Raw genomic sequence first — 22433 nt, forward strand, 5'->3', positions numbered from 1 at the left:
TTTGGTGTTTATATCTAAGATTGAAAATTGAAAATTTTGAAGTTCTAAAGCGAGTTAACTACCAGTAACCACGTTAGCGGTCATGACAAGTAAAACACTCTTTCCTGGTCAGAAACCAACTGATCAATCATTCAAATGCCAGAGATGAATGGATAACTAACTTTTTACTGTCCTTTCTAACTAGCGCGAAAATCTCCTTAAATACACACCCAGAGTGGGCATGCAAACATGCCAAATATACCAAACAACGAGGAGTTGGCTGAACACAATGTCACCTGATGAGGGGCTAAGGTGTTTTTGCTGAATATCAACCACCCTTCTAGCACTGTTGTTATGGATATCCCAGTATCATTCGGCGGCATGAATTCTGGACTACAGGTGGGGATTAATCACGGCCGGATCACTGCAGAGTTTCATCTTCCACCAAGTACGTCACGAAAATTTTCATTTAAAGTGACCATACTGACCTTGATTATAGAGGTGGACGTCAAGCTACCAATTGCATACGGGGCTGGGTTCGACTCTTACGTTGATCAGCATGAGGCTGAAAGGCACGAGGACGGATATTCTCCATGAAATCAGAGAGTGGGCTTTCGCTCCACAGGGAAAAGATATCTTTTAGCTAAATGGTATGGCTGGGACAGGAAAATCAACTATTTCTCGAACAGTGGCAAAATTATTCAGCCAAGACAAGTCGCTCGGGGCAAGCTTTTTTTTCAAGAGGGGTGAGGCAGGTCGAGGGAATGCTATGAAGCTTTTCACGACAATTGCATGGCAAATAGCAATAAGCATTCCTCAACTACTGCCTTTTATCCAAAAGGCTGTTGATGATAATCCGGGAATCACGACGAAGGCGATGACAGAGCAGTTCAATAAACTACTGCTTCAACCAATGCTAGACTTAGAAAGACTCAATCTCCCTATCCAGACCATGGTGATAGTGATTGACGCACTGGACGAATGTGAAGGAGAAAATGACATACGGTTCATAATTCACCTTTTACCACAGCTACTAAAGTCAAATTCTCTGCGACTACGAATTTTTTTTAACTAGCAGACCTGAATTACCGATCCGCCTCGAATTTTCAAAGCTTGCGAACCACGATCATATAGACTTAGTTCTACATGATACCCCAAAAGAGGTTATTCAGAACGATATATCTCTATTCTTGAACCATCGAATTTCTGATATTAGGAGAGGACGTCTCCTGCCTATAGATTGGCCTGGGGATATAAATCTTCGAAACTTAGTGTCATTATATACTCCGTTGTTTATCTTCGCTGCTACTATTTGCCGCATTTTCGAGGACTCATTTTGGGATCCGGAGGATAGCCTTGCTGAGATCCTTGCACATCGAAATGATGAACCTAAATTAGATGGGATATATCTTCCCCTGCTTAATCGGCTCCTGAATGGAAAAACCGAGGAACGGAAAAAACAACTGGTTCAAGAATTTCACCAAGTGGTCGGTGTGATCGTGATACTGGAGAGCCCGCTGCAAGTGAGCTCACTTTCCAGACTTCTCGGCATCTCCGAGAGGCTTATCCATCTTAGACTGAATCCACTATACTCAATTTTGAGTGTGCCAGATGAAGAAAATTTACCGGTACGGCTCTTTCACTTATCTTTCCGGGACTTTCTTCTAAATCCGGAAACTCGTAAGCGAACTCCCTTTGGGGTGGATACGAAAGAGATGCAACATAGTTTGACTATGAAATGCCTTCTTATGTCCCAAAATCTACAGAAAAACATTTGCAGATTACCGAGTGACGGAGCTCAACATGCAGATATTGATTATAGGACTATCAACCACTATATATCTCCAGAATTGCAATACGCCTGTCGGTATTGGGCACATCATTTAGTGCAAAGCAAAAACCTACATGCCATGATACACGAAGCGTACCTATTTCTTCAGAATCATTTTCTACATCGGATGGAAGCAATGAGCATTTTGGGTCTTATTGCTGAAGTTTTGGGGATCATTCATCTACTGCAGTCAGCCATATATATGAGTTAATGAGATCTTTCTGGAGCCTTTCTAAAATGTCGTTTCCGCTGACTGTTTTAGTAGAGCAAATCTCATGATATGTTGGATTTTCTACACGACGCAAAGCGGTTCTTTCTAAAGTACTGGCAAATGGCTGATGACAAGCCCCTCCAGCTATACAGCGCTGGACTTGTATTTGCGCCAATGAATTCAATAGTTCGAAAATTATTCGATAAAGAGCTCCCTGATTGGATCTGTAAGTTACCAGAAGTGCAAAAAACATGGCCCGCAGAATTGCAGTCTCTTGAGGGTCATTCGGGTACTATTATGTCGGTGATATTCTCTCTAGATGGTAGATGGCTAGCGTCAGGCTCCCGGGACGACACTGTGCGGCTCTGGAATGCTACCACCGGCGCGCTGCAATATATTCTTAAGGGTCATGAAGATCGGGTAATATCAGTGGCATTATCTCCCAATAGCCGGCTCCTAGCATCTGGCTCCCGAGATTCCACTATCCGGCTTTGGGACACCACCACAGGCGCACTATTGCAGGTTCTTAGGGGCCATAGAGATCGAGTCAGATCAGTGGCCTTCTCTCCCGACGGCAGGCTACTGGCATCTGGCTCCCGGGATAAAACATTACGGCTCTGGGATGTAGCTACAGGCGTGCTGCAGAAGAGCCTGGAAGGCCATGAAAATCGTGTTGTCTCAGTGGCATTCTCTCCAGACGGTAGGCTATAAGCATCTGGATCCCGAGATACCACACAATACGGCTCTGGGATGCAACTACAGGTGGTCTGCAACAGACTCTCGAGGGCGATTCAAGTATAGTTACGTCAGTATCATTCTCTCCTAACGGCCAGCAGCTAGTGTCTAGCTTCTGGGATGGCACCATACGACTGTACGATGTCGAGACAGGTATAGTGCAGCAGATCCTTGAGGGGCATTTGGGCATAGTTGAGTTGGTCGCATTCTGTCCAGACGGCCGTTTACTCGCATCTGGCTCCCGGGATGGCATCATACGACTTTGGGATGCCGCCAACGACCTACTTCAGCAAACTCTTGAAGGCCATTCAAGTCTAGTCACGTCAGTGTCATTCTCCTTGACCGGCCAGCAGTTAGCGTCCGGCTCCTGGGACAGCACCATGAGGCTCTGGGATGCCGCTACGGGCGCGCCACAGCAAATCCTTAATGGCCATTCGCAGCCAGTTGAGGTGATAACATTCTCTCCCGACGGCCAGCTACTAGCATCCGGCTCCAGGGACAGCACCGTGAGGCTCTGGGATACTTCCACAGGTACGCTGCTGCAGACATTCGAGGGCCATTCGAATTGGGTGACAAAGTTGGTATTCTCTCCTGATGGCCGAAGACTAGCTTCTGGTTCCTGAGATATGACAGTGAGACTGTGGAGTATCGCCACGCATCTGTCCCAGCAGGTTCTTGAAGGCCATTCAAACTCAGTTGACTCTGTAGCATTCTCTTCCGATGGCCAACTACTAGCATCCGGCTCTCGGGATTCCACTATCCGGATTTGGGATGCCGCCACTGGCCTGTTGCGGCAAACCCTCGTGGGACATTCAAACTGGATTACAACGGTGGCATTCTCTCGTGACAACCGGTTGTTGGTATCTGGACCTGGCCCCCAGAGTACGACCACGCGGAATACGACTATATGGCTCTGGGATCCCGCTCGAGACGCACAAGTGTCCGAACCTTGGGATGGCGCCGTGCGGCTCTGGGACGTTGTTACTGGTGCACTGCAGCAGACGTTTCATGTTGAAGGCAGAGTCACTGCCCTGGAGTTTTCTGGTGACAGCTCATACCTAGTTACTAATCTTGGACCCCTTAATCTTCAGTCCAGTTGTAGCATTCACTCACAAAATATACCTTCGGAGAGCGTCAAAATTTGTCTGCTAGATAGGCAATGGATAGCTCTTCACGGCAAGAAGGCCCTGTGGCTTCCTCCTGAGTATCGGCCTAAGTGTTCGGCGGTGAAAGGAAGAACTCTTGCTCTAGGGTGCGCATCGGGAAGGGTTTCAGTCCCGTCTTTTTTATAAACTGATCTCCCTTATATCGACCTACGTGGAACAGTGACGACGGAAGGAAGCAGAAGAGCTCAGGGCGCAGGTGCTTGGGCCAGAACATTCCGGTATTCTGATTAGTATGAACAACCTTGCATTACCTTGCGGTCATTGGATGAACACGACGCAGCCTTGCAATCAATGGCAGAATGCGTCAGACTACGTGGCCAAGTACTATAGTGTACAGCTGGGGATGTTTACTTTACCGGCCCATGAGAGATTGTGATGGGAAGTTTGTCCTTTACTATAGACCTATCTCTTTGTCTGCATTGAGACCACGTGGGTTTTATGGGATTTCGTACAGACAATATAAAGTTTAAAATCCCCGGATCTTAGGAAACAGGCCAATGATGATACATTTTCCAACCTCTTTTCAGTTATAGGGCAATTACGTAGACCGTTGCTTTAAGTACATCGCAAATGTATAGAAAATAGTTTAGTAGAAATAGCAACTAAAAAGTAGTTAAATTATAACTATAAATTAAAAAAAAAAATTATTCGGCGATTTCACTTTTTGCCAACTCTTCTAGTTGTGGGAGTCCCTCTCATTGACGAATATCCCGTCTTTTCTTCAACTATGCACCGCGCGGACCAGTGTCTGCGCAAAGTAGGAGCGCCGTTATAATACGCTACTTAGATAGAGTCCTGACATCCATGCTGGAGGGCTATCGCTAGGAGAATGTAACCAGACGCGAATTATGGTCTCTTAGTGTCACGAATACCGATTCCGAATCTTAATTCATGGTTAGCGAGGGAGCTTTCAATTCAAGGTAGCCGGTTGCTTTTATAGATAACTCACACTACAAAATTTGGGTTTTGATCTCCTTTAAGCTACTTTTGGCTCACTTTCCACTCCACCTTCCAAGGCGCCGTAGGGGATGAAAACAGAACCAGATCTATATCCTTTATAGGAAGTTAGCCATGGCACAATCCTAATATTGATGTGTCATTACCTTATATCTTAGGCCTCTTTCGTTTTTATTCTTATAGGCCAGGATAAAAGCTCCAATTCTTGCCCCGGTAAATAGATATAACTAAAGAGCTAGCATGATGATAGCCTTGAGTAATCCGGGAATAAACTGGCGATGATCGGCTTACCACATAGAGGACATCATTCAGAGAAAATGTTTCTCGGTAAAACTGTGGTCTGGATCCTCGACATTCTCAATCGTCCCTTCATTTACTATTAATGTTCTTCTTATCCACTATATTCCGGTCAGTCTAGCCAGCATTCCGGTACTTAGTGAGAGCTTATATTAAATATCTCGATCCGGTCTTCCTTCACAGTTTTGATTTATAACTATTCTTCAAATCCACCAAACAGCCTTTCCGCATAATTGAGAACCGATGTCATCACTGGCCGTCCATTTTTACTTTTTTTGCCTGGCGCAAAATGACAATACCAGCGAAGAAATTCTTTAATTAGTGCATGACCTAGAGTAGCATAGCCTGGCCCAATATAGTAGCCATTGATCCTATTTTGTTCATCAAATCTAAGAGAGCAAGTCAGGACCCCATATAGCGGGTACTTCTCACGTACAAGTGCATGGCAACTCACTTCATCTAAAGAAGGATAGCTTTATAATATATCCTCTTGGTTTTAGGTATTCTTTCATCTTTTTCTCGGATAGAGTCCTCGGCTGCATGAGCGCCAAAAACATCGCTCTCTGCCAGTTGCTTTCGGTACTTCCCGTTGGCGGCCTTATCTTGTTGAGCAAAGAAGAGCTTTCGGCCCATGACTAGAAACAAACTCGAAAAACGCCAGAAGATTTGGATAGAAGGAGAGATTAATATAGAAGACGAAGAAGAATTGTGTGAGGGCTTGAGGTGAGGGACATAGCTTCTATTTACACTTCAGTACTTAGACACAGATCTTAATAATCTGATGACCGAGAAAAGATTTTTGTTCTACGCCGTTGCATGGAAGATAGGACGACTGAGCCTTCCATTTTTGCGTCATCGTGCTTTAACGCGTGAGTTCAGACGTAAAACAGGATTGGAAGATGGAGCACCTCACAAAAGGGTATATGGTGGGAAATGAGGGCCATCAAGATATAATTACGAAACAAGAGCATGCTGCATGGTGGGGTCCGTGTGCTCTTTAGGTATGGACTGAGCGTAGACCGAGTGCTCAGTAGATGCCTCTGAGCAATCAGTGAGCAGTCAATCACAATGCCTGAGCACTCAGAGAGTGCTTTCCTAATCAATCATGTGATTGGCACTGAGCAGCTCACTGAGTCTGAGCCCGGACTGAAATTTACTCAGTGAGACTGACTCTGAGCTCCCTCATAAAAGCGGCGGCAACCAGGATAGGAAAGACCCACCCAGTAGAGGAAATATGGTACGTATAGCTACCTAGGTGCGAGCATTATGAATGGTTGCGTTGTTATATACGCCTGATGTATAGTCTTCTTAATCACTCAATACAAACCCCATCAAATCTTCCCAATTAAATGCACCCAAGAAAGGATCAATATCTCCAGGAGGCTAAAGATGAATTAGTACATCAGAAAATGAGAGTAAGACCTTGGGGTAGCCGCTTCAAGGAGTCCTAAGGGTATGGAGATGAGATAACTTACAGAGAAGCCAAGACTGGACGGAAGACCATCCATTTCAGTGGATATAACGTTCAAATCGGAAGTGGACAAGAAAGCAGCAACTTGGTTATTCGCGAAGCTGCCCATGCCGAGAGTGCCCAGGTGCTCGCAGGTAGCATGCCGAGAGAATAGTGTCTGTGCAAAGGACAACACTCGCTCGACTACCTGCAGCTTATGCATTTTTGCCTGGTCTGGCCAGAGCTTGGCTTTGACCAGGGCTTGGATGGTGGATAAGAAGAAATAATCCTTGGCTCCTTTCATCACGAGCAGGAATCGGTCTTCGAGGGAGAGCAGGGCTACTTCGACGAGTGACATCAGCGAGTTTGGAAGACCCGACAATGTGTGTAAGAGGAATGTGGAAGATAAGGAGTTTTGTAGATCAGCTGGGTATGAATTAGTGAGATTGTAGCTTATTCTAAGGTCGAGATAAAATACCACGGGTGCTGAAGGCGTGTAGGGCCTGGCAGACAGAAATGAACGAGTGCAGAGTCCATTCCCCAACCATACAGAGGGATAGTGCTTGTGAGGTTTCGTACATCCGCTTTTGTGTGGATAGAATCATAACAGCCGCGTCTAAACAGGACCGCGCAGACGGGGCAAAGAGCACCTCACGTCCGGCTTCGATCGCAAATGGTGTATGAACAGAGAGCAAGCTTTGTGCTAGCTTGGTCTCGATCATCGCCTTTCGTAAAATCACCTTTTGATGGGTCACAAGGTCGGCGTCCGTTGTATTCCATGTGGGAATTTGCGCGATATGCCGGCTCAATTCCCAATTTAGGCTCTGAATCTCCTCGTATCGACATCTGATGCGAGGGGAATGCATCAGATGACATACTTTCAGTCGAAGAGGGAGGGATTGCGCAAGAGTAGCCGAGAATGAACAATCAGTGATGTCGCCCCGGGGCCGATTCTCTGGGGCTTCCATAGAATCTTCTTGAAGCTCGTCGTCGTTGATATTTAATGCCGGAATGGTGTCATATTCTGAGACTTGAATTGATGGAGGAAGGCCCCGATCTATGGCAATCTGAAGATCCAGTTCCACAATGGTCATCCAAATCCGCCGTCGCATCTCCTTGTTGAACACAGAAATGTGGGCGTACTTGGCTGGATCGCGATGGTAGCCTGCCATCATCGCCGTTCTCACCAATTGGCCCGAAGCCATCCATGCCTGGCTGCGTTTCGCACCCTGAATATTTTGGGCTATGATCAGTAAGATATTGAGCCGAAGATTGTCGATACCAGCTCGCTTGACCTGTGTATTTTTAATCCACTTTTCGGCGTGTAATACCCACTCAACCGCTGTATAGCACTTGAGCAGCACTGGGCTCTTTTCTTGTAGGCTACTGATATCGCTCAGACTCCATGCAATTGAAAATACCAGCAACAGCTGAACAATCAAGGATGGTTTGATTAAAGAGGGGTTATTCACGTTGGACCAGAACAACTCAACTTCCTGAAGAAACGTTGGTACATGTAAGATGCGGCTGGTAGACTCAATGTAGGTCAAATATAAGCCGATAAGTTCGTCCGCCACTGCTCTGGATGGAAACAAAGCAACCAGTGAGGCTACAGTTGGATCTGGGAACGGCTCGCTTAACTTAAGCCTCCATAGGCCATGAGTGACTCGCTCCAATTCAGGTCGAACTCGCGATAGTATTGGATTAGATAACCTGATTTCCTCTGCGAATGGTCGAATATCTGGAAACTGACCAAGTCAGATTCATTTGGTCTTGGTCTTGCTGCTTTGAACATACCTGTGCTATTAATGTGGCAAAAATCCCCGACCCATTGAATCGAGTTTTGGTCTCACGGCCTCGTATAATAATTCGGGGGAGATATCCAGCTGCTGTGATGGAGAAAGCGGATAATATTCCTTCTCCTCCACCTGTGTGGATGTTCCTTGCTCTGGTAGATCTCTCCGTTGAAAGAAGCTAGGATTCACATATGGCTCCTGGCTTACAGCAGCCTTTGGAGCACCAAGAACCGTTTCCAAAAAGCCCCGCTCTTTATGTCGGTGAAAATTCCCATCTGTAGCTGGGCCCGGGCCGGACATTGTCGAAACAAGAGCGTCCGACCGAGTCGGCGGCACTACTAAGCCCGAATCCGGGGTACTCTGACGGGGCATTGCAGTATAAGAGGCGAATGCCGCTACATTTCTGTTGACCGCTACCGTGGTGGGCTGCTGCCATAAAAACCCATCTTCATAAGTACACTCGGTGGGTGTTCTGCTCTTCAGGCAGCGACTGCAGGATGGATATTCACGATCGCATTTCAATTTGCGACTTCGGCATTGTGTACATGCCATAGTACGGCGGCGCCTTTTACGCGGCCGGTTCTGTGTATAATTCACAGAGTCCATAATGGTTGTTGAGGGAATGAATACAAAAACCAGCTTACGTGGAAAAGGCCCGGCCTGCAGTACCTCGATGTGGTAAGTGTGTCCGGAGAACTACTTTGAGTAGTACTAATAGTAGTACTAACTGACAAGGGGAATTCTCGATCTTTTAATAGCGTCTTTCTCTCCACCATATTCCCGATGTTCCGGGAATAACATTGACTACGGGTATACTCTGTATAGTTGCCTTCATTTGAGCCTATCACTACCTGGGTATTAATAATCTAAGTAGAGTCTAAGATCTAGTGTATTTACGTCTACATATTCACTGTTCAGGAACTTCACATTCTATAATGAAAACAGGTGCCCTCATAGAGCCGGACTATTATATGAGCTGGCCAAGGATTCATCCAAGAAAGAAACTTAGAATAACCTATAGGTCATATCATCAGAGATCATCTCTTCAGTTTCGGTCATACCGAGCTACATGTCAAGTAATAACTTCGAAGCGCTGACTACTCCAATACTCCGTCCGAGCCTTACTCGGGCTCGGGCGTAACGGTCATCTCGGAGATAAGACCAGAATTAGATACATTTCTCTGACCTTTTGGATATTAAAAGGAGTTCACTTCTTCCATCTTCACATCAGCCATTACTCTCATCATGCTACGCTATCTTCTAGGTCGTCGGCCACAAGAATATATATTTCCAAAGGTGGACCCAGATCAAGATGGTCCAGACTGCTTGAAAGACTGTGCAGACTGTACTGCCCATTACCCATCCAACATCAAAATTGAATCCTCAACACAATTATACGGTAGAGTGAAAGAGTTTCACTCCCATGTCCTGATTGCTACAGGCCGTTCTGATTGGAAGCAAAATGTCGAATGGGAGAAAGGGAGTCTAATGGAGGCATTTGATCGGTCTTCAGCAAAGTCTGAACGAGGTGTATGTTTCTATATAAACTCCTTTCACTTACTCTGTAGCTGAAAAGTCACAGCGCTTCATGGTCTCAGCATCCAATATTCAACCGCCAGACCACCCTGTCTCTGAACCAGATAGTCCAACATCAGCTCTCATTCTACCATCTTTCACATACGTCGACAATGTCACTCAGACAGATGTACCAGACCTAGTGAAACGATATATCGACAACCATGATGAAGCCGGCAATGAGGATGTCACATCTACAGGCATGACCGTCCGACCTTGTGAATTAGACTACGTGATCCTATTGTGTTCACACAAACGCCGAGATGCACGCTGTGGAATCACAGCCCCGTTGATCAAACGCGAACTAGAACGTCATCTGCGACCATTGGGCTTGCAGCGCGACAGCGACGACTCACGCCCTGGTGGCGTAGGTGTCTTTTTCGTGTCGCATGTCGGAGGGCACAAATTCTCTGCAAATGTGCTTATTTATCGAAAGAAGGAGCAGCAGATGATTTGGTTGGCGCGTGTTCAACCCGGTCACTGTGAGGGTTTGGTCAAGTATACCCTATTGCAAGGGAAGGTCGTTGATCCTGAAACACAGTTGAGAGGTGGATTTGACAGAGAAAAGGGATTGACGAGCTGGTAATATCTCATATCTAAGTATGGATATTCAGACTATGGCATAAATTTCAGATTTGCATACCCAATATAAGCATTCTTACTTATTTCATGCGCGCCAGCCACTTCGGGGCTAAAAGTATACACTAGTCCGAACCAGTAGAATTAAAGAGAAATAGAGTCAAGATCCTTTTTTAGGGCCTTGGATAATCTAGACTTCGGTCAGGTAGTTAACGTCTTGAAATAGTATAGTTTTAGTCTGATTTGTGAAGTACTTGAACTATTTTAGTCTCGGGCCGAAACAAGTCACCGCGTTAATTGATTTCGCGTCGCGACTTCCATTTTTACCTTCCTCCTCATTACAATGGCAGACCACAACCTAACTAAAGCTGAGGTAGCAGATAAAGCTGTTGCTCTTCGTTCTAAATTGAAAATCTGGGAGAAAGAGTTCGCCTCGACCCACGGTGGGAAAAAGGCTAGTCGCGAGGACATTAAGCAGAACCCGGATATAGGTGAGCCAGCCACCACAGGAAGGATAAAGCGCATAGCATGAACTAATAGCCTTTCTTGTCTTCTCCTAGCCGGGAAATACAAGGAATACGGTCGTCTGAAAAATCTCGAGGCCGATCTGATCAGACGAGAGAACCGTCAGAACCGCCAACGCGAATCAGCAAACGCGCAATCTAAAAAGCGGAAAAATCAATCCCCAACCGGTCCAGATGGCTATTCTGATGCCACACCACGCAAGTCGGCCAAAGGCCTCTTAACGACACCCTCCCACAGCCGTACAAAGGGCCATCCCTCTCAACTGGACCCTTACGATTCGCCCTCTACCTTCAGGCGATTATTCAGCCCTAGCACACACCTCCCAGCCCCATCACCTCTGAAAGCTGCAATCGGACCGACGCCCCAGCGTGATGGAAAGGCACTGGGTCTATTCGATATGCTGTCCGAGTCGGGCGGAAGCAATGCGACACCCTCGGCGAAGAGAACCATGAATGCCCTTGGAGCCGCATTCCAAACTCCATCGAAACCGAAGACTTTTGATCCGATTGCTGAATTACCGGAGGAAGAATTAGAAGAAGAGGAGAAAACGCGACTTTCTCGCACACCTGCTTCCTCAACTAAACAATTCTACTTGGCAAACCTATTCGCAACCCCGACTACACTGCGTTACGCTGCCATGGTCGAGGCGGAAGACGAAACGGACACACATAACCAAACGCCCAAAGCCCTTACGGCCGTCCCCCCTGTCAATCAATCAGAAACACCATCTTTCCTGCGCCGCTTGAATCCAGGCCGCTACCCTGCGCCCACTACGAACAATGACACGTTAGGCCTCAGTCCCATCGCGTCGCGGAAACCGCGGCAATTCGCCGGCAGAGGCCTTTCACATCTCGTTCAGGGCTTACGGGCTATGGAGGAAGAGCGCTTGGAAGATGAATGGGATATCTTACGCGAAATTGAAGACGAGCAAGAGGCTATGAACTTCAATGTCCCCGAGACGCAGCCAGAAGAAAAGCCGTATAAGAAGAAGGGCCAGAAGCGAACGACTCGCCGAGTTATTATGCGGCCTGTGAAGCCTCAGCCTAAACCTCGCCCTGTTCCTACCGCGGCGCCTGTGGAAGTGTATGAAGATAGCGAGGACGAGTTGACCGCAGTGCCAGAGACACAACTACCAGAAAACCCCAGTGTTGAAAAAATTCAGAAGAAAAAAGTCGAAGATGACGCGTCCCCAGACGAATTCTCGGACTTTGATCCTGACCTTTTAGATTCAGATGATGACCCTGAGTTCAGCGATAAACCCCAGCCTGCGCCTAGAGCAAAGACCTTCTCTGAGCGCATCAAGGAAGCTGTCGGTATCAATCCTAAACCTAAACCCAAGGAACCCGTGCCAGAGCGTGTGTCGGAGGCGGAAGAGCAGAAGAAGAGTCGTCCTAGGAAGGTCAATCAGGAGGCTCATGCTAACTATCGGTCTTTGAAGATTCGGGGCAAAGCAACGAGTGCGGGGGCGCGTCCGAATGGACGGTTCCGACGAAGATAGAAAGACTCTTGATATTAACGACGTTACGACTGCATTGGTATGGGCTCGCGAATCTACATTTCAATATCATTAATTCAACTTGGTGTCTGTCCGAGACAATACAAACTATGGCCCTAATTATTCTAGTGTCAAAAATGTACCATAGATAGCCCTAGCTTCGCGCTGTTGCTCTGAACTACGAGGCTCCTATAAATAAGACTGATCGGCGTGAACTAAACGAAAATGGACATTGCTTGGTATATATAGCTCCCATGAGTCAGCTAGTGCAATCAGCCGCGTCAAAGTATCATTAATGCAGAACCTTGGAAATTGACCCCAAGCACGAAACACCGTTTGAGCGCGACTTCCAAGCCCATAGGGAAGAGAATGTGACGAGGCTCAGATCAATGCACCAGGGCAACTGGGCAGTATCTTCGCCATTTCCGGCTTCACTTTCACTTCCATTGTTGGGTTGTAGCTTGTCTGACGAACTGCTTCGAAGTCGTCAAACGACACGTTACTCCTTATGAATCCACTGGCCTTTTGACACACGAGAGTCAGCAAGCTTTTATAGCCTGGAGTAATCAATACTTTCTTTCTTGGGGCTTTTTCCTTCTGCCGGGCCATTCGCTGCCCGTTGTTCACGAAGTGCTGGATGGTTACGAGTAGGCTCTTCTCTAGTGAACACTGTATGAGACATAGAAATGATATATAAGTGTAATTAGAGGTGCCTTCGAGAGTGGAAGTGAGAGAGAAACATCCATGGGTCGTCTCAGTTTCACTTTCGCTCTGGTGCGTTTCTTCACTTCGAGCTGTTTTCGCATCAAGTATCGTCAGCATATCTTGATTGTACGAGAGTTCCTGGAGCTTGAATATTATACCTGTGCCTATTCTGATCTCATGGGATGACACGGGGATGCGTTTGCTCTTGGTCCATGAATGGCCGCTGTGAGTTGTGTGGCAGGATATGAAGGAATGGGTACTGGCGGGGAAGACATACAAAGAAACTGCTGATTACAAAGACCAGGGCTACTTTGATAGACAATTCAGATTGAAAAGAAACTCACTCGTTTCCTGGAACGATATAGGCTTAGTTGATAGATTTTATTGTTTGCTCTGTGCTCTTCCATCCTCACCAGTCTTAAATCTTCGATTTTGGAGGGCCCCGACTTATAGTGTGGAGATCCCAAGTTATTGATTACTTCGTGCATCTCTTCTTGAATGCAATGTCGACTGGTCCGGTCTCGAAACTCGTTCAAAAAGGCTCCTATCGTTGCCACCCTTTAGAGATACTCTACGGTGATGGGACTGCCCATTGTCGCGCCGTGAGCCCCGATTACCCCCGCTGTCTGAGCCTGGCATAGAAAAGTCCCTCCGTACATCAGATGCCGATAATTCTATAGGCGGTTCGGAAAGACTGTGATTGTAATTCTGTGGGGATGCACTGCGGCGAGGTTGTTCATAGTTTTGGGATGATCTACGCATACCCCGAATGGAGGAACTTCTCGAGGTATTTCGATACTGCACATGGCGATCCCAGTTTTCCAGGGATGTGTAGGGACTTCGAAGCCAGGCCAACAACTCATGCAAGAACAAGCGGGCATTTTCCCTTCCAAGAAAGTCCTTTAGTAACTCCTCTGCCTGTCCAGCACTGTCTTTAATATCCACTGTACGCAGAATCGCAATGATATATTCAAGTAGAAACTCGGCATTATTTGCCCGACGATTCTCCAGTCGTTGTTGTCCTGGGCGAGGCACATTGTTCAGAGACGTTTCATCTCTCTCAGGCTCAGGGTTCAAAAAGGAGAAGACTTGGAGCTCCCGACGAATCCATTTTCTAGCACGCGATACAAGTGCCTCGTCACGGTTGAAATATTCTGGGAGCACTTCATTATATTGCGAAAGGCGATTTGTTCCAACGCGCAGGGAATACAGCTGATTGGCATAAACATTGCGCCTCACTGATAAAGAATCACTCGGTAGTGGTGTTTGACGGGGAACAGGTCGTGGCCTGCTGGTACGTGCTCGTGGATGTGGAAATGATGAACGTTGGCCTTGACCTTTTACTGGCTCCGTGATAGGGACATTGTATGTCTTCGGACTTGGTGTTTTCAGGTCATATTGGACTGACTTGATTTGTGCGTTACCTATTTGATATTTCAAGTCAGACAAAGCTTGTTAAACGAGCCAACAAATAATAGTATTCGTACACAAAGGACAGTGAGGCCGTTGCTCTAGCCAGTTGATCAGGCATAGATAATCAAAGTTGGTATGATTACAAGGTTTAGCAACGGTAGGCTCTGTGATAGATTCAAGGCATATAACACATGGATTGCCCTCGGCATCTTCATTCACAACCTCATTAAGGGTTTTTTGAAGGACCTGTTGCAGATCTCTTGCCATGAGGAGTGCGGGGGACCAAAAGTTGAAGGCGGAGAATGTGCCGGGCTTATCGTCAATAAATCACACCGCCTAGTCCACCGTTATGCACACCGCCCGGTATAAAATAATATGACCGTTCTTTCCTTCGCGTTCCTGTTGCTTCCCCACTCATCTAGTATCTTCAAATATCGGTTTCGATAATTCCGGCTGCGGCTTGGGGCGAAACTGGAGCTCCCAATTCAAAAATAAAAACGCCATACCCATTTCCAGCTAATTTTAGGTGGGAAATACCCCACATGCGATCAGCGAGAGCTGTCGTTGGTGACAGCTGGGCGCATCGGGCCAGCGCAATGTCCCCAGCACGGATTTCTGTGGTAGCACCGGTCTCACCTGTCCCACGCAGCATCACCTCTCTCAAGCGTTGGTCGGTTGGGAACAAGCTCAAGCTCCCAGGTAGGACTCCTTGGCCACCAGCATCAGATCGAATGGACACTAATGTATCACTTGCCTAGATGTATCCTCAGTGAAGATAATCCATGTCTATGACTTTGACAATACCCGTAAGATATTGCCCCACGACCCATGAAGCCTCCAAAGCACTGACACACGAAATTCACAGTTTTCAAATCTCCCCTTCCCAACCCGAAGCTATGGCACACTTCTACCATTGGCCATCTCACGTCGGCAACTAGTTTTTCAGATGGAGGCTGGTGGCAGAATCCCAGAATGCTCTCAGCTGCTGGTGAAGGTATTGAGCGCGAAGAGGCCAGAGGATGGAAAGGTTGGTGGATCGAGGAAATTGTGAGTGTTACTGGTGCTGGGTGGTCTAAATGATATTTCGACTGACCTATCCAAGCTCGAATTGGTCAAACTCAGCATTGAGCAAAAGGACGTCCTCACAATTCTCCTCACTGGACGGTGTGAAGCTGACTTTTCCGACATTGTCAATCGGATGGTGAGAAGTCAAAAGCTGGATTTTGACATGGTAGTTCTCAAACCTGAAGTTGGCCCTAATAATGAACGTTTTCGATCGACAATGAACTTCAAGCAGCAATTTCTAGACGAAGTTCTTCTCACCTACGATGCGGCCGACGAAATCCGAATTTATGAGGACCGCCCTAACCAGTATGTTTCCATTGAGCTTCCCAAACAAGTTGCTAAAACTAACTCCATTTTAGCACGAAAGAATTTAGTGAATACCTGGAAAGTCGAAATCTGAAGTTCAAAAACTCCGGCAGAAAAGCGTTTAGCGGCGAAGTCGTTCAGGTGCCAGAAGAAGCACACTACCTCGATCCTGTGACTGAAGCTGCTGAGGTACAGCGTATGATCAATAATCATAATATGGCTCTTCGTATGGATGGAGGCACCCTCAGAACCCCATTTCGCGGAAACATTCACATGGAGTCCAAATTCTTTTTTTATGGATATATGATCTCTCATGAGGATACACTGAGGATCATCAAAGAACTTGTGATCCCAATGATGGACGGGCATTCTTCGAACGATTTTAAACTTATGGCCGACGTCATATTGATTTCATATGAGCCCGAAAAGGCCACTTTGGAGCAGGCCGGAGGCTTGGGAAGAAAACTAACTTGGCAGATCACAGACACAGCCATCGTCGATGATTCGTCGTTCTTGGCCCGGGTAGCCCCAGTTCCATCGACTGAGAACTACAAAGTCGAGAGTGAGGAGCCAATTCTTGTTTTGGCACGTCACCGACACTGTCAGGCAGATTATTTCCGAAACAAACCTCAGAACTGGACACCTATTCCATCTGAATTGCGCGAAAAACTGACCTTCCAAACCGTTGTTGGACAGAAAACCATTGCACGTATTGAAGATGAGCGTCGCCAGAACCCGCGCTACAGCGGAAATCAAAGTCGTCGCGGTGGTAACCGCCATGATTTCACTCATAATACATCGAACACAACTGATGATCGCATGGCGAATGAGTCTCCTGAGACTCATCTCAGTCATCATCGATACCATCCATATCAACAACGCCCGGCAGGGGATTTCGAGGATTCTTATCGAGGTACCTCCCGTGGTCGTGGCCGGGGCCGTGGCCGCGGGCGTGGGCCTCGAGGACGGGCTAATTCCTATCGTGGCCGTGGTCGTGGCCGTGGAAACTTCGACAGCGGTTCGATCAACTACTAGGTGAAATGAGGAGCAAAAATATCGATTAGGGAACTGTCGCCTCCTATATTCAACGACATGTTGCAGTCACTGGCACTGTCACCAACCTTATTATTACTAAAACAGCAATAAAATCGAATTAACTCGACTGGAACCGGGTCGGCTTGACATTTAAGGATGCGGGTCCCCCTGTCTCCGGCTGTGGGAGGCAACAGCTTTGTATTCTATTTTTCAGTGACATTTGCCGGGTCTTGTTAAGCATCGGCAACTCTTTGCGTGTTTCTTTATGTCACTGTAATCCTTTCCAGGATGGGTCAGTCATAAACATTGTAACATTAGCTAGTGCAGTTTCTCAACATATCATGACTTATGAGCATAAATGTCGTTTTATTAATTTAATGTCATATATTTCGAGAGATGGACTTCTTAGCCTGTATTTTCCAAGGTTATCTATCTTTAGTGATTGGTTGCTAGAATAGTGTTGCTATACAGGGTAGTAATTTGATATTTGTACGAAATCTTCTCGATATTGATATTTCGAAAAGATAATAAGACAGAGTGAATTAATCTCTCTTCAAGACTGATAGCTAGGTGAATGCAAGACTCCTTCCTAACAGAGAGAGAGAAAAGATCTTAGTCCTCTTGTATGTTCATGAGCCCAGATTGTCCAAACGTTATAAAAATTCCGATTCCATTTCCTCCCAATTTCCTTCCATTTCCCAAGTGAGAGCATTGTCTCACGTTTCATGTCCTACGAGCCTTGTTTCCGTGTGGCTCGTAAATATTATTCGTTTCCCATTCCAGATCTTGCGAAGACCTGATTTAAGTAGTTTGTCGTATCGGATGTCGAGTATGGATAAAAAAGATGCACAGTGTAGGGGATACATAAAAGCAGAGGCAACAATAAACATATGAAGTAAAAAGTAAACATAGGAGATGCAGTCCAGACCGTATCGATTACTCTTCATCTGTTAATTTCCTCATCATACGGATGCTGAGGATCATGACGAGTAGACCGATTGTCACACAGACTAAAAGGACAAAGCCAAACCAACCTAACACCATGGCTGAAGTGCCAACCCCGCTCTTGACGCTGCCATTGCCCATATCTTGAGCGATTGTGGTTGCTGCGACTGAAGCCGTGTGCTGCCATAATACAGAGACTAGAACAAACACCGAAGACACGAAGATGAGAGCAAGTGCAGCTTGGGAGACAGGTCGCGAGGGAAACGGCTTAACTTCAACGTCCGAACCGCTGTCGTCACGTTCCTCGTGCCAGCCGGGGAATGTCGCGAGGAGGATAAAGCAGAAGAAAGCGAGAATAACGGCCACAATGCTATTAAAGATGATAAAATTAGAATTAACGGGGTAACGAGTTGATGCTAGTCAGATGAGCAACTCACAGGAGATACGGGAACACAACTGCGTCCTTGAATGTCGATGCGATCCAAATCAGATTAAGTGGATCTTGATCGGCATTCACAACTTCAGCCAATGCAGTGGCATTGTTGTTACAAATGAACGCTCCGTTGTCAGGCTGAACACAGATACCAAAGTATCCAACACGCACCTCTAGCTCGGCATTACCGACAATGGTTGCTATGGGGGACACGACACTTGGGTCAACCTGTGACAAATCGAAGTTGGGTGCGTAGCTTTTGTAGTAGAGCGAGATTAAGAAGATGCTAGGGATTTGTGGAGACGATGAAGAGCATCCGGCCAAAAGCAGTGCTGTAAATGGTTAGACACATTCCGGACATAAACGTGGGTGACAGAAGCAAACTTACAGAGCAAAATGATTGCGACTGCGATAATGATCATCAGCACGTGGTGGTATCCGATCATAGGAATGAATCCTATTCTCAAGTTAGTAAAACCTCAATGTTTACTTGTCCGGGTTTGTCAACATACGGGCCCACCCTGCTGAGAAATTTGTAGGCATTGTGAGTATTAAAGACCCACGACTGGCCCACCTCTATCTCTTAAGTCAATAGACTCACTCCCCGGATCCCCGAGAAGGAGGAGCTGAAGCTCAACGGCCGAGGCAGATGACTGTCAATCCGCGTCGACGTCACGGTTTCGTACGAAATGTGGAGAGAATTGCGGAAGGTGGAGAGCGAGTTAATAGTCGAACAGGTTCTGGTCGCACGATCAAGTTTTGGAAGTATGGAAAACAATTGAAAATTTGGTGTTTTGTTTTGATTCGAGTCGCGCCTACAAGCCTCAAGATCAAGTCAGATATTCTCGAAGTAATTCTCGAAGTACTGATGTAGTACAACAGCGACGAGTTTTTGGCGGGATTAGAGGAATGTGTGTGGAAAGAATGGAAAGGGAGAAGGAAAATTGCGGCTGGTCTCAACTCACTAAACGGTCAAAGTTCGATCGCGTCAAGGGTTATGGGAGGCTGGGAATGAGATGAAGTACTGGAATCTGGGAGGCTGGGCCAACCGTCTTTGTTTACTCTACCGCTTCCTAGGTAACCATCCCTGACCGCCCTCTAGCTCAAGTGTAGAATCTGCAAAGGATCGCGGCATAAAACATACACTAAACTGTATCAGGCTTAGTTTCTACTGATTAAGTTCTAAGCTCCACCAACAATTTAAGCCCACCCTCCACGCCCTGACGTTGGTGTACAGATCCCACGTTTTAAGGCCGATAAACACATGGCTATTCATATATCTTAATGATCTATTTGATGACACCGCAAGGATAACTTTAATAACATGATATCCGCTCCAAGACAATAACTAGTGACCGAAACCTCTAGGTGGCCTCCAAACTAACCTGAGGCTAACCTGAGGCTAACCTGGGGCCAAGATGTATGCCCAGAGTGACTGTATTCCTTCTAATACTCCATATCCCCAAACCCTAAAATGCCGATCGCAGAACTGCTTATTTAGCAGCGAACGAGAAACGCTTCAAATCCAAAGTCGATGTTTGCTCGGTTGTATCGAGCTCTTCCTCATCTTCACTGTCAGGAACTATATGGTCTTCGCTACCTTGTGCGACAGGAGTTGGCTTGGTATCAGGGAGTTCTTTAGTCTGAGAGTCGATCTGTCGAAGTTTGGTTGGGAAACTGATGGTATGAGCCCGACTCAGTGCTGTCTGTCCAAGACGCTGTAGAGGTGTCAGGCGCGAATGTTGACCCAAATGGGTCTTGATTTGGGCACCCCTGCTTGGAGTCCTGGGTGAGACAGAAACTGGCTTGTCATTGGACGAAACCATGGGAATTCCAGATTCAGACCCAGAAGCTTCGGCGCTCATCCTCGCCTTAAAGGTGAACTTGGAAAGAACAGTAGATTTCTGTGGCTTGACATTGTACTGAAGGGCTTGGTTGAACTCCGTAGCATTTGTAGAATCAGGGTCCTCTGATTGTGGTACCGCGATATTATCAGAATGGATCTCGGACCCACTCACCTCAGTGGGGGCATCATGGCGGCTAGTTGCATGAGTCCCCACCGATTCAACACTAGACTGGGATTCAGAAATGCCCGAGAATATTTCCTCAGCCACCTCATCTGAGAAGACGTCCAACATTGACTTGCGTTGTTTCTTGGTCCGCAAGACTTTCTGTCCAGTAGGGCTATCTGTGAGGGTATTGCAAAAGAACCTACTGCGGGCTTCTGAACGAGCGGGTAGAGCATCATCATCGGCTTCGGAGCAAAGTCGTTGTCTTTTCCAAGGTTGCGATTGTTGAGACGCCCTGGCAGCATGTGCCAGAGATGTGTTCCTTTCAACACTTCGGATCATAGGGCTGAGACCCTGGTCAGAGAAGGCCCGGAATGGAGTCGACATTCTCGCGCTGGAGTTCGAGAGAAAGGGAACCGAGTCTGGCTGCCAGGAATTGTTCGCATTGCGCTCCAGAAGTGATTGCTGGCTTGGCGACGGAGTGAGGGTGTTGGGATCCAGCTCGGCTAGAGGCTGCCTCTTCGGGGTGAAAAACGTATTGATGGGCTTGCGGGGCTTTAGCTCTGACGACGAACCCAATGTCTGGCGGCGAGTAAGACCCAGGAGATGTTTACCTTGAGTTAAAGGTTGTTTCAACAGAATGATTTCCTTTGTCATAGGATCCAAATCACCACAAGCAACACCTACTGCTATTGCTGCCTCCACATCCGCCCCGATGAAGGGCATTTCCTCCAGATTGACGCCTTCCTCTGGTACAGTCAAAGTCACAAGCTTTTTGGCTTCGGGGCAGAAGACCCGTTGGTAAATGAATGTATGTTCAGCTTGCATGAAATTCGCAAGGTAGCCATCTGGAATTTTATACTGTCCATCAAACTTGAGCATCTGAAGGACCCTCTCCACAGTTTTGTACTTCCGAATGCTTCGGTAGGCAGTCTTTAGACCCATCTTGGGAATGTTGGCCAGATAGTCGCATCCGCTGAGAATGCACATGTGCCGAAAGTCTGCATCGCTCCATCCAACTAGACTAACATCCCGACAAGCGGTAAAGTCAGCTCTGTTTATCTCAATGCAGTCGCCGTGTTGATCCAGCTTCGACAAAAGACGTTTCGCTCCAAAGACCAACAAGTCCGAATCCTCGGAAATGATACCATCCACGATTCCCAGTTGTTCCAAATACACCATCTGGGGATCTGCTTCATAAGGTGCCACCACATATTGAACATTCATTTTCTTCAGTTCTTCGATCAATTGACGAGCCATGTAGGGTGTCACATCGACCGCCTTTTGGAACTCCTGGTATGCTTCCGTAATTCTACCCTTTCGTTGCAACTCGAGACCGAGAGACTTGCTCTCTTGGCGACGGAGGTGTCGTTCTTGCTCGGTCCCTGCTTTGCTGGGCAAATTGTCGCCATCGAATACAAGGTAGGGTTTTACTCCGAAAAAAAGCAGCATGCGCACTCGATGTAGGACGAAATCAATGTGCCTAACAAGGAAGAAGTTAAGTGAGTGATGTTCCCAATGATGACATCTATACAAGTACTTACTTTCGCGTTTGTTTCTCCAGGACTAAATCCACAGAACAGGCAACTGTGCCTCGATGTAACCATCCATAGGCGTCGATAGCAAGAGTCTGACCATCAAAACTTTTAATATGACATGGTTTCTGGATGGACTTGAGAAGACCGTGCAACCCTGTAACAATGTTAGCCTTACACTCTCCAGTCTCCCTTTCGTTGACGGGCCAAAAACTGACCCTTGATACCCATTGTAAACAGTGATGTACAAGATGGGTCCACCTATTTACTCGTTCATATAGAGCATGCAAAACCAATTTGCAAGACTCAAAGAGTAGCAACAATAAACATGAGGTAAAGATGGAATACTATACGAGGCCTAACGAGTAAATAACCCCATGGCAGGTGCAGG

At 46.8% G+C, this 22433-nt stretch overlaps 10 protein-coding genes across 10 annotated transcripts; 6 read left to right on the forward strand and 4 right to left on the reverse strand.

The window, feature by feature from the left end:
• Positions 1-333: 333 nt before the first annotated feature.
• On the forward strand, positions 334-576 carry N7495_009750 (uncharacterized protein; the record flags this gene model as incomplete). The annotated part of the gene is made up of 2 exons (XM_057212401.1): positions 334-427; positions 479-576. 2 exons carry the CDS (start codon positions 334-336, stop codon positions 574-576), a joined length of 192 nt encoding a protein of 63 aa, XP_057059264.1.
• A 55-nt stretch (positions 577-631) lies between these two features.
• On the forward strand, positions 632-2021 carry N7495_009751 (uncharacterized protein; the record flags this gene model as incomplete). The annotated part of the gene is made up of 2 exons (XM_057212402.1): positions 632-984; positions 1019-2021. 2 exons carry the CDS (start codon positions 632-634, stop codon positions 2019-2021), a joined length of 1356 nt encoding a protein of 451 aa, XP_057059265.1.
• Positions 2022-2141: 120 nt separating this feature from the next.
• N7495_009752 (WD40 repeat domain-containing protein) lies at positions 2142-4149 on the forward strand (the record flags this gene model as incomplete). The annotated part of the gene is made up of 4 exons (XM_057212403.1): positions 2142-2721; positions 2784-3287; positions 3390-4008; positions 4083-4149. 4 exons carry the CDS (start codon positions 2142-2144, stop codon positions 4147-4149), a joined length of 1770 nt encoding a protein of 589 aa, XP_057059266.1.
• A 2335-nt stretch (positions 4150-6484) lies between these two features.
• N7495_009753 (putative C6 transcription factor) lies at positions 6485-9028 on the reverse strand (the record flags this gene model as incomplete). The annotated part of the gene is made up of 4 exons (XM_057212404.1): positions 6485-6559; positions 6652-7052; positions 7105-8374; positions 8480-9028. 4 exons carry the CDS (start codon positions 9026-9028, stop codon positions 6485-6487), a joined length of 2295 nt encoding a protein of 764 aa, XP_057059267.1.
• Positions 9029-9667: 639 nt separating this feature from the next.
• On the forward strand, positions 9668-10583 carry N7495_009754 (sucrase/ferredoxin-like domain-containing protein; the record flags this gene model as incomplete). Its single annotated transcript, XM_057212405.1, has 2 exons — positions 9668-9952; positions 10005-10583. The coding sequence occupies 2 exons, from the start codon at positions 9668-9670 to the stop codon at positions 10581-10583; spliced, it is 864 nt and encodes a 287-aa protein (XP_057059268.1).
• Positions 10584-10919: 336 nt separating this feature from the next.
• sld2 lies at positions 10920-12599 on the forward strand (the record flags this gene model as incomplete). The annotated part of the gene is made up of 2 exons (XM_057212406.1): positions 10920-11067; positions 11137-12599. 2 exons carry the CDS (start codon positions 10920-10922, stop codon positions 12597-12599), a joined length of 1611 nt encoding a protein of 536 aa, XP_057059269.1.
• Positions 12600-13769: 1170 nt separating this feature from the next.
• N7495_009756 (RING finger domain protein) lies at positions 13770-14981 on the reverse strand (the record flags this gene model as incomplete). The annotated part of the gene is made up of 2 exons (XM_057212407.1): positions 13770-14725; positions 14789-14981. The coding sequence occupies 2 exons, from the start codon at positions 14979-14981 to the stop codon at positions 13770-13772; spliced, it is 1149 nt and encodes a 382-aa protein (XP_057059270.1).
• A 275-nt stretch (positions 14982-15256) lies between these two features.
• On the forward strand, positions 15257-17120 carry N7495_009757 (rRNA 2'-O-methyltransferase fibrillarin-like protein; the record flags this gene model as incomplete). The annotated part of the gene is made up of 5 exons (XM_057212408.1): positions 15257-15413; positions 15473-15520; positions 15580-15761; positions 15817-16085; positions 16139-17120. The coding sequence occupies 5 exons, from the start codon at positions 15257-15259 to the stop codon at positions 17118-17120; spliced, it is 1638 nt and encodes a 545-aa protein (XP_057059271.1).
• Positions 17121-18056: 936 nt separating this feature from the next.
• Positions 18057-19041, reverse strand: N7495_009758 (Fig1 domain-containing protein; the record flags this gene model as incomplete). Its single annotated transcript, XM_057212409.1, has 4 exons — positions 18057-18435; positions 18503-18830; positions 18887-18955; positions 19011-19041. The coding sequence occupies 4 exons, from the start codon at positions 19039-19041 to the stop codon at positions 18057-18059; spliced, it is 807 nt and encodes a 268-aa protein (XP_057059272.1).
• Positions 19042-19991: 950 nt separating this feature from the next.
• On the reverse strand, positions 19992-22273 carry N7495_009759 (putative exonuclease; the record flags this gene model as incomplete). Its single annotated transcript, XM_057212410.1, has 3 exons — positions 19992-21990; positions 22052-22199; positions 22261-22273. The coding sequence occupies 3 exons, from the start codon at positions 22271-22273 to the stop codon at positions 19992-19994; spliced, it is 2160 nt and encodes a 719-aa protein (XP_057059273.1).
• Between the last annotated feature and the right edge of the window lie 160 nt (positions 22274-22433).

Source organism: Penicillium taxi (assembly GCF_028828555.1).
Source record: "Penicillium taxi strain IBT 34144 chromosome Unknown utg000006l_segment0_segment0, whole genome shotgun sequence".
NCBI lineage: Eukaryota > Fungi > Ascomycota > Eurotiomycetes > Eurotiales > Aspergillaceae > Penicillium > Penicillium taxi.